The sequence below is a fragment of the Crinia signifera genome, chromosome 3 (genome assembly GCF_055691185.1).
Source record: "Crinia signifera chromosome 3, ASM5569118v1, whole genome shotgun sequence".
Taxonomy (NCBI): domain Eukaryota; kingdom Metazoa; phylum Chordata; class Amphibia; order Anura; family Myobatrachidae; genus Crinia; species Crinia signifera.
Window position 1 is genome coordinate 97,379,943 of NC_139219.1, and position 17,652 is coordinate 97,397,594.

General features: G+C 42.1%; 1 protein-coding gene across 2 annotated transcripts in view; it reads left to right on the forward strand.

Moving 5' to 3' along the window:
* Nucleotides 1-17,652, forward strand: part of CNST (consortin, connexin sorting protein) — a 139,069-nt gene that overhangs the window by 80,592 nt on the left and 40,825 nt on the right. For both annotated transcript variants that reach the window (XM_083176248.1, XM_083176249.1), the window contains one exon: nt 16,484-17,313. In XM_083176248.1, the coding sequence (XP_083032374.1) occupies nt 16,484-17,313 (830 nt within the window). The remainder of the gene's footprint in view (nt 1-16,483; nt 17,314-17,652) is intronic.

Below are 17,652 nucleotides of genomic sequence, written 5' to 3' on the forward strand. Positions count from 1 at the left end.
CACGCTGGGGAAGATCCGGAGTCTCTCTGCCAGCTCCTGCACAATCTACACGTCCAAGCTCGGCTGCACAGACTATCCATAGTAGCGCTACATACAGTAGTCTTTACGTGAGTAAGTGGTGGGGGAGAGGGCGGGTGTGTTACTGGAGGCAGCAGCAGCTGCTGCACACTTGTGTCTACAATATATACTGTAAGTGTCAGCAATGGTGGCGTGCGTCTTCGTGCAGGCTGCCCAGGCGCTCCCCATGCAGCGGGGAGGAGAGGGAACAGGGCAGCCAGAGCAGGAGGGATGACACCTGGCTGGGGCAGCGGAGCCGCATCGCAAGCTCCCACCAGCGGGCACAGAGACTCATCTGTTTTGAATTTCCCGGCAGTGCAGTGAATAAATTAAATGACGTCAGCTTAGTTACAGCCACCTGACACAGCGCTAGCACGGACCTTAAACTCTTTAATTAAAGCAATGTCAGGGCTAATAACCACTCAGTACCCATCACCATCCCCACATCCACCCACATTTATAACATAAACACTGCTAATTCCACTTACAGATGAGAATTTCAGTTTGCGAGCAGGAGTCGGCCATCTTGGTACACCCAAGTGAAGCCACTCTGTGTACTCCCCCAGCTGATGACTTCTGCGGCTGCGCAACAAGTTGGAGCTCCTATCTCTATAATGGGGCATGTTTCACTAAATTATAAAAAAACTGTACCTATCTGAAAATCCTCAACCCCAAAAGGCACTCCACTGGGACAATATCTACCTAATAAAACAAACCCCAAGTCTCAATTGTTCCCCTACCCCGAGTTATGCCTTCCCAAAAAACCCCTCATAGACTAACATGGGTGACAAAGTGTCATTTCTCGAGTGTCAGAAAAAAACTGGCAGTTGGAAGTTTAGATCGCTCCCAATTGGTCATTTTTTTATATTTCGCCCTGAAATTTGGCATGCAGCACCGGTTGACGATTCTACGCGTACATGCCAAATTTCAGCTCAGTACGCCCAGTCACTTTTGAGGTGCAGTCCCTCAAACACCATGCCCCCATCCGAAAAGTTCCCTATGGGAAAAATCCGTTCGTTGGATTCAGCCTTAATATAAGGGCACTACCGTGCCCTTATATATATATATATATATATATATATATATATATATATATATATATATATATTATAAGATATTCCCGACATATGATGTATATATACGTCATGGTCGGGAGGTACTTCCCGACCGAAGACGTATATATACGTCATGGTTTTAAACTGTCACCGCGTCTATAGACGCGGTGACAGTTTGGAGATGTCTGCTGTCCCTGACAGCAGACATCCCCCCTCGCGGCGATCGCTGCGATTGGCTGTTCAAATTTGAACAGCCAATTGCAGCGTTTTCTGTGTTACCGGCGGCTAAGCCGCTCGGTAACACAGTGATCGGTGGTGATCGGTGCTGTTAAGTACAGCACCGATCACCACCGATCGCCAGCCCCCCCATCCCACCCGGCAGCCCCCCCTCCCTCCCACCCACCCGGCTGCCGCAGCGCCAGCACCCCTCCCAACCCCCCACCAGCCGCAGCGCCAGCCCCCCTCCCAAAGCTGGTGACCAAAATGGGGTCACATGTGGGGGGGTTCCACTGTATTGGTGCTTCGGGGGTCTTGCTAATGCGACATAGCACCCACCATTCATTCCACCACCAAATATCACTCCTTCCCTTCTGAGTCCTGCCATGCACCCAACTGGTATTTTTTTTTTTTTAATTTGAGTAGTTTTTATTAGATTTTTGTAAAAGTATCCATACATGTAAAATACATCAAAGCACGCCCGTCACATATACAGTAATTTTAACATTTGGCAGTTCTACATAGCTAACCTTCATACAATGAAGTGTAAAAAAAGATTCCCTGTGAGTAGGTATATCGTACCCATGTTAGTATACCACCAAGTCAGAGCTGTCAAGACCTGCATGACCGAATCTCTATTACCTTCGCAATACCTATCTTTCTCTATTTAAACCCACCATGTGGGCCCTAAAGTACATTAAATATTAATATGTGAGTTAGGAATAAAAGAAAAAGAGAAAAAGAAGAAAAAAAGAAAGAATGCATGTGAGTAAGTAATTACGAAATTAAGAGAAGTGGGAACATCTATGTTGTGGTTCTTTGCGCTTGTGTTGTGCCAATAACATTTTAAACTTTATGTGCACATTGAATTATCATATATGTGAGCAAAAAAAAAAAAAGGAATAAAGTGCAGAGTGGCAATATTTAACAGGGTAAGACTCCTCTTATGCCTCGGAGCGTACCATTTGGTGATTATTTCAGTGATCAATTTTAGGACCAAAATAATATCCCATGCAAACCAATCATACTAAGCTACTATCTATTTATATATAGGCAATAGGGGCTCGGTCCGTTGACCTTCTGGTCAAGGAATAACAATACTGTATTTGTGTTGGGCCGAATCCTACCCTACCCCCCCACACCCAATTATCCCTATCCCCCCCCCCCTCCCAGTTAGGTTACCTTTCCCCTTTGTGAAATTTATGTCGGGGTCAGTATCTATTGGTCCCATCTATCCCAAATAAGATGGAATTTTTTCTCTAACCCTCTTGCTGCGTACACATATTTTTCATGTTTTATAGTGGTCTTTACTAATTTTTTCCATGCTGAAGTCTCAGGTCCTTCTTTCGCCAACCATTTTTGGGCTATACAGACTTTCGCGAGAGTACAGAGATTAATTATAAACTGTTTTACATTGCCTTGTACCCTTGAATTGAATCCGGTAGATAAGATACATATTAATGGAGAACAGTGGGATCTCTCTATGCCTTTAGAGGCGATCACATTAATTATATCCGTCCAAAAGGTTTGTACCCTTGGACAGGACCAGATCATATGCCAGAAAGTTCCATTGATATCCAAACATTTAGGGCATCTTGTATCTCCTCTACCCCCATATTTGTATAGAAGAACAGGTGTCAGATATACCCTGTGTAGTATATAAAGTTGAATTTGTTGGTATTTGACCTGACTCGTTGCCTTCCATATATCCCTAAGTGCCCGTTTCCAGTCCTCCTCCAAAATCCTTCCTACATCTACTTCCCATTTTGATTTGATGTTAAATAAACATACACAAAAATGCAGATCTGGCTCAAAATTTTTCATTTTCACAAGGAATGAAGGAGACAAAGCACCCCAAAATCTGTGCCCCAATTTCTCCCGAGTACGGCAATGCCTCACATGTGACCAAAAAATACCATTTGGGTGCATGGCAGGACTCAGAAGGGAAGGAGTGATTTTTGGATTTTGCAGCACAGATTCTGGTTGAATGACCCCTGAAGCACCCATACAGTGGAACCCCCCCACAAGTGACCCCATTTTGAAAACTACACCCTTCAGGGAATTCATCAGGGGGTATAGTGTACATTTCAAACCCCCAGGGGTTTCACCAATTTTGATACAACTGAGCTGTGAAAATGAAAAATTTAATTTTTTCATTTTCACAGTCCAGTTGTATCAAAATTGGTGAAACCCCTGGGGGTTTGAAATGTACACTATACCCCTAAATGAATTCCCTGAAGGGTGTAGTTTGCAAAATGGGGTGACTTGTGGGGGAGGTTCCTAACTTTTAGCACTTATGGTGCCTAGAAACCTACATGGTGCCTAAAAAAAAATCTCATAAAAAGGAGGCTCCAAAATCAAGTAGGTGCTCCTTCTAATATGAAGCCTGTGGTTTGGTCACCGTGCACACTAGGGCCACATATAGGATATTTATGAAAACAAAAGAATTGGGGGAATCAATTTTTAGTCACATTTCTCTAGTAAAATCTACTGTATTCGTTAGAAAAATGTATTAAAATTGAAACTCTGCAAAAAAAAAAAGAAATTTTGAAATTTCACCGACACTTTGTTTTAATTCCTGTGAAACACATAAAGGGTTAACAAACTTCCAAAATGCTGTTTTGAATACTGTGAGGGGTGCAGTTTTTGAAATGGCATCATTTATGGGGGTGTCTCACATACAAGTCCCTCAAAGTCACATCAGAACTGAACTGGTCCCTAAAAAAATCAGTGTTTGAAATTTTCTTGAAAATTTGAGAATTTGCTATTCATATTTGAAGCCTCCTAGTGTCCAAAAAAATGAAAAGGAAGTTGAAATAATGATTGCAACATAAAGTAGACATATGGTCTTTGTTAGTTATTAACTATTTTGAGTGGTATGTTTATTTGTCTCACAAGCAGAAAATGTGACATTTTGCAAATTGCAAAATTTTCCATTTTTTCACGACATTTTGGTATTTTTCACAAAAAAACACAGACTGTATCGACCCAAATTTACCACTAATTTGAAGTACAATGTGTCACGAGAAAACAATCTCAAAATCACTGGGATAAGTAAAAGCAAAAAAAAGTTATCCCCACTTAAGTGAAACATGTCAGATTTGAAAAAAATGGCTCTGTCAGGAACGCAAAAACTGGCTCTGTCAGGAAGGGGTTAAGAAACTTGTTCACTTACATAAAATAAAGCATGATGTGATCATTATTTACTTTTTTATTTAGTGACCACACCTAATAGGAAACCTCTACTTTTAAAATAACATGTTTTTATTTTGTTAATGTTCTGTACCTAATTATATATTCCCATTTATGCCAACAGCATAAGCGCCATATTAACCCTTTGAGTACCAACATGGCAGCGTCGCTCACATTTGGTATATAAATTCAAATTAAAAATGTTATGTTAAATAAGATTAGATTTCCTATCAAATGTAATCATTACAGGTCACTATGATAAATAAAAATGGGTGCCTGGCAATTTTCACACATATTTGGTCAAATTCACTTGGCACTCAAAGGGTTAAAATGATTTGGAACTGGTGATAATGCAAATTTATTTTAGATATTGCATTTTATTCATACATTTTATTCTATGTAACTAGATCTTCTGACCTTGGATTTGCCATATTGGATGTGCCAGTGCAAGTTCTAAAGAAAAGTCTTGAAAGTAAACAATAAACTAGTATAAAGTCATCTCAGTATTGCTATATATGGAACTAGTAAGCCCGCTTGAAGCAAAAGCTTCGAAAGCTAGTCTGCTACCTTCTGTGTTTGCGCATGTGTGAGATAGAAATGCAGTTTCACTCTCTGCCAGCATATGGCAGTGTTTCCGAGGCTCACGGACATTAGACATGTATATACATGATTATATATAGGTGAAAATAATGGTAAAAGCATAGGCATGAGACAGTTAGATGTAAATTCCATAACTTTGGAATATACTGTGCACCTACTATTCTTATAACTTCTTATAATCCTTTATAATGTTCAGCTCTACCTTTCGAATCTCACAGTAGAATCCTTTTATGTTATAGTCCAGAGATGACCATTCAGATATCTGATTATAAAGGTCAAAGCTATATGAAGCCTTAATTAGCGTCCTATCAGCTTATCCTTACTTTCCCCTGATACCTTCTTGGACAGAAAACACACAGTGCAATATGATAGCAGCAGCCTCTTCCAGGCAAGCTATTTCCAGATGCCCATTACAGTTATTGAACATCATAAACCAGTGCAAAGACAGATCTATAAAATCTTTCCTGAAAGTGGAACACAAGAACTGCATTTTATTTATCGGAGCAAAATGATTTGGTTATCCCACAGATAAATTATGTTAAAGCAGTGACATATGCACATTTATAAACTGTGTATGCACAGCATCATCAAAACCAGCATAATGTTACAATAAAAGTATGGTTATCTGTATGTTGTGACAGCCTGCAGCTGTCTACACTGATAATATGGTGCAGCATCATTACGGATTTCCCTGGGTATCTCCCATGTCTCTTCGGTGAATGACTATACTATCTTAAATATGCGCTGAGGCCGCAAAGTTGAGGAAGTACCCATTTTTTTATTTATTTGAGAATAGGATGGACAAATGGAATCTGCATATGCAGTCTTTAAGCCCTTCCACACACCCTGTACCATCTATCAGTAACACATGAGAACAGAGCAAAGTCCTGCAGACACACCTTACCAATATCTGTGTCTCTTTGGCCATTTGCCCTATATAGACACATTTCTCCTTGAATGAACCTTGCCTGCAAATAAACAAGTTGTTTGCTATTAGTTACACTGGTAACACACGTCTGTCTGATGTGACGCGACTCATTAAAGGAGTCCCTGGAAGTTGCCCCGTGCTCTGAGAGTCTTGTGTTCAGAGATAAGCCCTGCTGTTTCCTGTGAAATAGATTTGGCAGTCATGTTTTCACATTTCTTTATTTTATCTCTAATAGACAGAACGAAAACTTGTTTTGTACACACACATCTCTGGCAAGATGGCTATGTTGTCATATCTTACACATTTATATCATCCATTAGTGTGTTATTGATATAGATTTGTCCTCTTATACTATTGCTGGAGTCAAGCCAAACATTCTTGTTGCGCGTCTTGGCTTGCGTCGAGCAGCTTTTTCACTCCGATGGGCATCTTGATTGCAATGCGATGTGACAAAACCGCTTCAGGAGAGTGCATTGATGAATTTGGTTTGTGAGGCTTGCATATCTGTGTGCCACTCGGTCTGAATCTGTATATGGAGTGATATGAGTTAGCGGCCGTAGGTTTTTTCCTGTTGTGCTGTCCCATAAATCTATACACAAGTGTCACATTATCAAAGTATTCAGTGCAGTCTCCTGAAATGGTTTTGATGTTCGCGTTAAAATGAAGATGCATCACACAAAATGCTTAAAAATGTTAAATATAAAAAAATATATTTTGAGTACAATGGCAATTTGTAACAACAAAAATACATAATACTCCCAAACCGACATGGTTCATACTTTATAATCTAACTCTTTGCCCACTTGGATGGTAGTGTGTGAGCCATGCAAGTGGGCGCGGTACACTTATACAGTGTCCATGTCTACATAGGCACCAAAACTCGTGTTGACCTTTTCAGTATCGTTCATGTCTATGTTGACCTTAACCTTGTGTCAACCTAGAGTATGTTGACCATTCTTAGGTGTCAAGCTAGTCACTGTTGACTAATGGTGGTCAACCTAGACCCTGTCTCTTCTATATCCAATATAGAAGTCCATGGGCTTCTTTCTGCATACTGTCGACTCGCCCGCACCATCCTCACCTTACCTCCTAGTGTACTCCCTGATCCAATGACCACCTTCTCCCTAGAAAAACCGACTTCATCTTCTGGGTGCAGGGAGAAGGAGCTTGGGGGTATCTGCAGCAGGAGGGTCCCAAACATAGGAGGCAAGGGAGACCCACAGGGTCTTTTTGCAAGAGCTGCCTTTTGCGGGACAGTGTTGGCGGTATTTAAAACTTTGAGCCTATGGCAAGCTTGAAGACCAGTAGCCAGTCAGGAGTGGCCACTGTGGTCGCTCCTGATTGACTGCTGGTCTGCGAGCTCCGAATGATTCACGGACGGTAACAATTTCAAAATGACACTGCATGAATGTCTTTCTGTTTCTTTTGATTAGGTCCTCTCCATAAATGCCAGAACTCCCCACCAACATGTTTTGACTTGTAAAGGATCTTTTTTTTTTAAGGTGTAGGTAGTGTTTGGCCTGAATATACCCTGAATAATTAGGGGTTGTCCAATAGAAGGATATTACCTCAACCTATTTTACAGCATAAATAAAATCCAATGCTGGAAACTGGGTGACAAAACAAAAAAGCATCCATGGTTTACCCTGCATGCAAAAATAATGAACTCGTGCCCCTTCCATAGGAAACTGTTGTCCCCCCCCCCCCCCCCCCCGTATTCAGTTGCTTTGGGATTCGGCCAAAATCCCATCAGTCGGATTCCCGGCACTCAAAAGACCAATCCAGTCCAATGCGATGCGTGTAGCCGTGAGCACAGCATTGGAGCCCAAAGATCACACCTGCTGCTCCATAGATTTATAGCATCGCCAAGTCTTTCGGCAGGCTTGGCTGGGATAGCATAGGATACAATGGATGCAAAATGACTGCATACGGTACATCGTATGCAGTCCTTTAGCCTGGGAGGTTCCCGGGCAGTACAAGGGAGGATCTCGGGTGACTTCTCCCCTTGGAGAAGTCACCCTAGTGTATGGGCACCTTAAGGGTTAGGCTGGAGGAAGGGTGTGGTAAAAATACTTACAAGGGTGTGTCTGGATTATGACTTTTTGGATTTCCTACCCAACCCTGTTTTCCTATACTCTAATCTCAGAATCAAAGAATAGAATGAGAAGCCTAGAATAGGAAGAAAAGACAGGGTGTAGAGTTTAGAGGTATCCCTTTGGTTACAGAATTTACCAGGATTACGTAGTAATGCCAGAAGCACAGCTAAGAATAGCGTCTTTCCACAAATGTGGTCATTTTTGTTTCTTTAATTAAATATTTTGACTGTGCCTCCTGCAATATTTCATCTATGAAAGCTTTTTCTGGACCTTTAATAAGTAAATTTAAGGCAATATGTATCCCCGTAACTAAGACTATTGAAGGTTAATCTGAAAAACTGTGGAGTTTGCTTTTGTTCAGTTAATATAAAGATGCACTATTGCATTTCTTCCCAACATGATGCCATTTCAAGCTGTGTGCAAAATAATACGGAGTACCAAGATTCTACTAACGTGTCTTGTAATAGGCTGAAACTAAGAGGCTGTGACCAAGCAGGCAATATGTCTCAGACAAGCAGGGGTGTGTGTGTGTGCGCGTGCGTGCACGCACGCACGCAATGCTGCATGTTCACCTATGCCAAGTCACCTGCCCAATCACTTTGTTCATGAAGTGTTATTGTCCTAGTCAGTCTGGCCTTTTCTTGTGCATGAAAAATCTACTTGTTTGTTACAATCCCTTTTGCTCAGCGACTGTTTTTGCTTGCTAATACCATGACTACACTGGATACGAACTCAGAAACAGCAGCTGGTGTTTTCTTCCTAATCCTAAAAAGATCAACATTAATCACGCAGGTCTCATGCTCCAAGCTCCATGTGTGCTTGTGCTGAAAGCTCTTGTTTCTGCCAAGCAGGGACCAGCAAATAATATAGCCCTGTAAGTGGGATGGATTACTACTTGGCGCGATTATATATGCTGAGCAAAATTAGGGAATGGTGTTACTTTCCTAACATTTCAGCATCAGATGAGTTTATTACCATCATGACGGTAATCTCTGGCAGTGCCAAGTGACATGCAGTTAGATTGTTGCATCAGCATGTTATTATACCCACACGCCCAATTCTGTTTGTACGAAGCATAGTGTTTGGAATAAAAGTGTGCATCATGACTCTTCTGAGTCACTATCTTGTGAACACAGTAAAATATAAATTGTACAATAATAAAGAAAAAAATATGGCAGCCATGTTCAGCTTCACACATCGTTCCACAGCTTAAATGTGTTTTTGGCAAGTTTAGTCAGATCATTTGGTAGTACATTTGGTAGTACATTGGCACATAAGTGTTTTTTTTGTGTGTGAAATTTGAAAATAGATGCATAGATGATATGGGCTTGTTTAGCATCCCATCTGCGACCATGCTATCCAGTGCTAAGGCTTCATAATCACATGGATAGTAGAAAACTCTGATCAGCCAAAGACAAACGTAAACTATTGTAGTGGACTTGGAACAAGATTGTTCCTTACAGCTATCAGAGTAAAACATACGGATGACCGTCAGTAGGGATGCCAGCGAATTGAATAGTAACTATGACATCCCAATGCAGGGAATCTCAACAGGTTTCAGGTAAGTATACCCCCCAACCCTAAACCTCCCTCACAGCCTAACCCTAACACTACCTACTCCTGCCAAACCCTAACCCTCATACCGTGGCGCATATACCTAACCCCACTCCTAATTGCCTTACCCTTCCCGTGGCTGTGCAAGATTTGTTCTGCACATGCATCTGACACTCGTAGTTCTTCTCTGCTTGATTAACAGGCAGATTGTTGAAGGGGTCAGAGGGAGGCCTGCATCCTGGTTTTCTGGAAGGGCAGAGCGAAGATTCTGAGTGCCACCACGCAGAGGGTCTAGCCTCGCAGACCGTCCATTGGTCAACTGCGTAATCTGAGGTTTACTCAACTGGCCATCTGCGTTGTATCTTAGCATGCAACGTCGGTTGCAGTGCTGGTACCACAGTTACAGACCTGAGGTCTTGATTTTACCGTGAAGTTCCTCCTTTAAATCGGGTAGAAATTCAAAGCCACCTGCAAGTAGCATTGAATGTGTGTCCATCTGTGAATCAAGCCCTCTGTGAAGTTATCAATCTCCTGGGTTAGTATTTATTATATTAACATAGATATAGCTATATTTGTTGTAATCTACTCGCATGTGAAATTACTATAGAATATGGACAAACCTAAAGTTACTCTATAGCACCTACTTGATAAGGAAGCTTTCTCCTGCATTTTACATGCAAATCTGAGTGTCTGAAAGTAGAATATAAAAAAGCTTTGGTGGCATAGACAATGTTGTCATTATACATGAGTGCTGCCCTTCTCATGCAGTGCTGATCACTCGAGTGCATCCTTTAGCGGTGACATTCATGTAACAGATTTGTATTGCATGACAACCATTCCATCAATATTATCTGTTGCCGTGCTGTACAGTATGTGATGATGCGGAACATTACGTGTGATGATCATAAATAATAATTAAATTACTAATAATTACTTGACCACGGACAGGCTTTGCTGGTTTACTGATAACATTCCAAGTTATCTTACTGGCTAAGGTCAGTCATATTACACATGAATAAGCAAGACAATTGGGTTGGATTAGAACTCAATGCCCCAGGTGAAAATGCTGTGACTGGCCATCTATGCTTGTATTTTGCTGTACTTTATAGTTCCTGTGTGTACTATACACTGGGTTGGTTAATGATTCCAGCATACATGCAGGTATACAATACCACATTTATTTTTGGCAACAAACGTGCTATGTAGGTTGATCAGAACTACAATTGGCTGTAATCGGTAAAATGTGAAGTGTACAATACCCCCTACCTATGGAATATGGCTGAAGTAATAATTTCCCCAGTGACTATCAGACCATCTAGAGCAGGCATGTCCAACCTGCGGCCCTCCAGATGTATTGAAACTACACATCCCAGCATGCCTTTTCATAGTATTGCTATTAGGGAATGCTAAAACTATTGCAAGGCATGCTGGGATGTGTAGTTTCACAACAGCTGGAGGGCCGCGGGTTGGACATGCCTGATCTAGAGATTGTTCCCTATAACAACCAATAGATTTTAGCCATCATTTTATAGAATGTAGTAGAAAATCTGATTGGTTTATATAGTAAGTAAGTATAATTTATATAGCGCACTTTCTCCAGCAGGACTCAAGGCGCTTACAGACATTAAAAAACAATGCACATAATACAGAGGATGTTGGTGGTACAGTAACAGACAGGTCACAGACAAAAGAAACCCCCTGAGCACACAGTAAGCATAATGCAGGAGTGGTGCAGCATTTTGGATAATAACTTCCATGGGTTATATGAGCAGACCCTAAACTTCAGAATGTTGACAGATTTTTCCCTGAGATACAGTAGGAAGAATTGAGTAGTCTTGTTGGCAAGGTAGTAGCACAAACCATCTATAATTAACTATTTAGAGGCGCTTCTAGATCTGATCTGAAGCAGCATGTACCGTGTAATTAAATTCCAGTCTGTTAAGCAAATAACGCAGCTTAAATGGACCATAACCCATTAAAAAACAACAACTTTATATTCCGCTGTAATCCTTTTACAGCGTGCCATAAAGCAATGGTTCCCACATTTACTGACAAATTGCACTTTTTAAAGTTTCCATGACCTTAAGTGCAATGTATAATTATAGTATTATAACAGAGCCTAACGTGTATTTAATGGCTTTCCTTCTTGCTCATAAAGAGGACGGTGTAGAAATATACTGTATAAGGGCTGCTGTTTAAATTAATTTGGGTCAATTCTAGATATAACTGAAACACCTATGTTCACACACATTAATTTCTATAGCAGTTATGCCTCTTTCTTGTCCCAAGCCATTCCATTTCTGTTTTCATTGTGTTCTATGGATTGCACTGTATTTATACCAAACTTTGAAATTATTATAATCCACCATGGGTGGGTACCCCGGCCTGCGGCCACATGACCCCTCCCCCCCCGCTCTGTTCGCCATGGCCGCACGCACCCTGTGTCTGCACATGTGCGGAAACGCATCTGCGCATGTGCAGAGCCACACCATCGGACCCCTTGCTGACGAAGGGTTCTGAATAAACAGACCTGAATAAGGTCCCTAGTCAGATGTTGTGACACAGCAATATCAAAAAGTATTAGGCCTGAGCATGTGTGCACAAGTGACAGCTTCTTCCATGTTTAGGGCAGAGGAATTGTGCTTTTTATGTACTTTTTCGAATATTCACCATTGTTCAGTATATTGTGATACACAGGTGTAATGATACAAGATGTTTCTAGGACCAGTCAAATATGTGTCGTTGTCGGTGCCGGACCCGGTCCCGACAGGCATTCACCCGACGTCGGGATCCCGACTGTCAAAACACTGATAGCCGGGTTCCCGACAGCCACTCGCTATTTTCCCTTGTGGGGGTCCACGACTCCCATAGAGGGAGAATAGAATAGGTGGCTCGCCTGCAGCGTGGTGAGCGGCTTAGTTGCGCTCACCATGCTGTCTTGGTCCAGCCAGTCGGGATCCCGACTGTCTGACCCCTATACCACACCCAATATGTGGTAGATGGATTATTTAAATTAAGTCACAGAACAGCACATACATTACAGTAGGCCAGGAAGGGAGAGTCATTTATGAATCTCCTTCATTGGATCATGTTCTCTTCAGATCACATTAACAGCAGTTAGATATATACAAGTATGTAAATCTTACACTTTTTGATGCTTTTTTATACTGCTTTCACATTGCAGAAATGGGTAATGACACGGTATTCTTAAATGGGACTTTAAAACGGGTCTGAGCCTTGAGACCTTTCACATTGCAGGTGAAAACCGTTTTAAAAATCATTTAATACCATTCAAACATTTAACCCGTTTCAAGCCAAGGGACACATTTCAAGCCATTGAAATAGAGCTGTTCAAACTGCCAAAAAAAACGGCTTTAAAATGTGTAGGACTTTTTAACCGTGTTGAAATACCGGTTAACTTTAACCGGTAAATCAACTTTGGCACTTTCACATTGCAGCCTTAAACGTTTTAAAATGGAAAAAAACGGCAATATACCGTTTTAAAAGTGCGATGTGAAAGGGGTATTAGATGCATTGCCATGACCGTGCAGCTTAACGGTATACAGAGAGAATTGATTTATTTGAGAAAGCATCCTGGATATGTAGGGTGAAATTGAATAGGATGAGAGATTCAGAAAGTGAGAGATTTGGTAAGAAATCTCCAGTTTTTTAAAGCGGCAATCATTTACACTGCAAAGTTGTTGTTGTTGAAATGTAAATGATTGCTGCTTTAAAAAAACTGGAGATTTCTTACCAAATCTCTCACTTTCTGAATCTTTCATCCTATTAAATTTCACCCGAAGTCTCTTGTACTGGACATACCTAAATGCAGTGTGCTCTGTTCTACCACGTTTCTCAAGTGTGAGTGGGTTTATATACAGATCAGTCTGGTTTCAGCTCGCACCTGAAAGCACATTAGGTGAAAGGTAGTTCTTGTGGTGTAAGACCCCACCTGTATATTGGTGACACAATGTGAGTGATGTCTGATCACATCCAAAGTGTTTTTTTTGTTTGTTTGTTTTTTAAAGAAAAATCAAATAAGAAATTTCTTGGTTTAACTGTCTGGCCAGAATGTGATCATCCACATTTCATTGTGCTGCATCAGTTACCATTCCGCTTTGGCTGCATCTCTAATCTGACTGTTGGAGCATGGTCACGTAAGCCTGGCTGCTGGAGCACAGTCATGTAAGGCTGGCTACTGGAGCACGGTCATGTAAGCCTGGCTGTCAGAGCACAGTCATGTAAGCCTGGCTGTCAGAGCACAGTCATGTAAGCCTGGCTGTCAGAGCACAGTCATGTAAGCCTGGCTGTCAGAGCACAGTCATGTAAGCCTGGCTGTCAGAGCATAGTCATGTAAGCCTGGCTGTCAGAGCACAGTCATGTAAGCCTGGCTGTCAGAGCACAGTCATGTAAGCCTGGCTGTCAGAGCACAGTCATGTAAGTCTAAAGTAAAGCTTTGAGAATGTTGCATTTGACTCAGTAGATTCCTTTATCCAGCTAGGGCATACGGTCGGTTGGTCAACCTAAAGATGGTCGACAGTCATTAGGTTGACACCGTTGGGTCGACATACAGCAAGGTTGACAAGTGTCTAGGTCCACATGGGACAAGGTCGACAGGTGCTTAGGTCGACACCAGCATTAGGTCGATATGGTCTAGGTCGACAGTCAGAAGGTTGACATGGGGGTTTTCAGTTTTTTGAGTCGACATGTGCCGACAGGCGGTATTTCATGCCCTACCATCCACTAGAGCGTGGTGGGAGAATAAAATAGTGTGCCGAGCATAGCGAGACACTGTGCCCGAAGCATGGCGAGAGAATGCGGTGCACTTTAACCTGTGTCCATGTCGACTGTCGACATTCAGTTAAAAGAAAAACAGAGAAAAACCCCATGTCGACATTGTGACGGTCGACCTACACCATGTTGACCTAACGCTTGTGTTGACCTAAGCACCTGTCGACCTTGTCCCATTTCGACCTTGCTGTATGTCGACCCAACGGTGTTGACCTAATGACTGTCGACCACCTTCCACAGCTAGTACCCTGAGATCCTGAATGTGTGTCTGTAAGTAGCTTGGCTTCTATATACATGTATTTACTTTGTGGGCAGTTTTCTTTTATCTGTAGAATAAACTAGCTGTTTTATAATAATAAGGTACTTGTTTCCTAGCCTGGTGCCCAACGCATTCCTTACTTAGTGGTGTGCGATGCGATATTCATGTTAAAGTAACAGGAGTGCCTGTACAATGAAATATCGCATAACATTGCATGCCAGCAAATGGCATGCGATGTGATGCGATTTTTAATTGTACAAGCACCCTGATGGGTGCTTACAATGTTAAATGCACCCCCATTGTCAACGCCACCCCCACTATCAACGCCAACCCGAAGCGTGGCGAGCGGCGGCGGTACGTGTCCTCCGACCTTTTCATACCCCCACTATCCACGTCGGCGTGGAGTTGAATTTAGATAGTGTGGCGAGCCACCGAGCCCGAAGCGTGGCAAGCGGCCCGCGGAATACGAGCCCCGCATACATACAGTAATCCGTGTCCCCGCGCGGGGCTCGCTGCGCTCGCCACGCTTCGGGCTCGGTGGCTAGCTGCACTCTCCACACTATCTAAAGTCAACTCCACGCCGATGTGGATAGTGGGGGTATGAAAAAGGTCAGAGGACACGTACCACCACCCTGCGCGAGCTTGCTGCGCTCGCCACGCTTCGGGCTCGGTGGCTAGCTGCACTCTCCACACTATCTAAAGTCAACTCCACGCCGATGTGTATAGTGGGGGTATGAAAAAGGTCGGAGGACACGTACCACCACCCTGCGCAAGCTTGCTGCACTCGCCACGCTTTGGGTTGGCGGTGATATTGGGGGTGGCGTTGCCAATGGGGGTGCATTTAACATTGAAAGCACCCATCAGGGTGCTTGTACAATTAAAAATTGGATTGCATCGCATGCTGCTATATTGCATGTGATGCAATGCGATTGTATAAGATGTCATAAGATCAAAATCGTGGGCGCCGTGCTAGGAAACAAGTACCAATAATAATAATATTATTATTAATTATTATTATTATTATTACATTGTGTTTCAGAAAGGACACAATATTCCAGAGTTCTAAAATAAGGAACATTGAAATACAATCCATAAAAGCATTCACTTATTTCATTAGTAGAGGACAGTCGAAGTATAGAAACGGAAAAAGAAGGTGGTCATGTATACTGTAAAATGAGCAGATTGGGGGGGCGCTTTGGATAATGGAAATACTGCTATAAGTAATGTCATGTTATTTGAGGCTGTAGCTTGTGATCTATGCACAACTTGACAGTGAGCCAATAATACTGTTCTTGTTCCATTTAATGTGACCTTTGCTCCTGCCCCCATCTGCATCATTCAGCAGTATTGATTTTCAATAGTTTGTACAGACCACACGTAATGAGGAAACTGCTTTGATGGAGCAGGATAGCACAGAGGAGAGAAGCACACACTTGCTGTTGTACAGCAAGCAAACGCCTGCTTCCTGCACTGTCCTGTTTGTCGTACTGTGTGTCATTCTTAATTGCATGTTACATCACACATCTGTATGAGAGCAAACGTGCATGGATGGGAGGAGAAAGGCTTCTCATTAATTATTTATTGTCTGATTTCTAAATTTAGCTATAGTCTAGTCATGATTAGCCCTGCATACAATGTGTCCTAAACAATTAGGCCTGTGGTTATCAAGTCGCAGTCTTTTATCAGGGCTGTATTCTTTAAAAAGAGCTAAAACTTATTTCCTGTTAATGTTTAGAGGGTGAAAGTGAAGCTGGCAGCAGGACAACCCAGAAGTCTGGCGTGGCAGCAATGTCAGAGAACTCACCTCCTGATGTCAGCACAGCAAACAATCTTACCAGGGCATCTGAGCACCAAGATTCACCCAGGAAAAACCACTCGGAGGAGCAGCAGCTAACTAGTTCTGAAACAACGTCGGAGTCTCCCACCCAGTCCACAGGGACAGGAGGCTGGACTAATCCTGACAGCAGCTTTTCTTCTGGGGACGCTGGGAAGAATAACAACCTACTGCAACCAAAAGCAACACCGCACATAAATGATGTGTCAGAAATAGATGCATTCTCCAAGGAGAGCATAGAGGAACAAGCCAGGAACCCAATGGTAGACACACTGCTATCAGCAGCTGCAGTTAAATCAGATTGTGCTTCAGGAGCATACAATGACAGTGCTGGAGGCAAAAGTTCCTTAGAATGCAGTTGTCCTATCCAATCTGTCCTCACAGTGGACAGCACAGAAGAACATTACACAGTTACCGAGAATGGAGAAGCTGTTAAAAAAAGGATTATTCATGCAGAGATCCAAGTAGGTGAAACAACACATCCCAAAGGCAGCGCTAATCGCAAATGCTCAGAAGAGGAACAGAGCAAAGCTCAAAGACAAGCAACAGTTGAATTTATAGCAAGTCTCCTGAACGGGGACCTAAAAGATAGTGAGAATTTCCTGGCTCACTTGGACTTCCAGGAAGAGACTTTCTCTGAAGAAGAAATGTCACCAAGCCCAGGGGAGTCGGTCTTGGGGGATAATTACCTTTCTTTGGATGAATTAGCAAAGAGAATAAAGATAGAGGAGGTAAGTGGCGATGTTTACCACATTTCTGTGGCTATTCCCTGTTTTTATATAAATAAAGACGAATAAAGTGGAATATATTACTGTTAAGTGTCTGCTAATCAGACTTCAATTACCTATGTAGCTATGATTACATGGTCATTTTCTTAAAAAAAGAAAAAAGTGTTCTATGAAGGTCTCATTCATTTGACAAAAACTTGTTTTACACCAAATATCGACTCATTGGCACCTATTTCATACAAAGAGCCCTATTTGTTATGATTTGTACCACTTTATTATATACCACTTTCATTCAGCTACACAGGACTATGTGGCAACCATCATTGGAAATATTTATTTTAC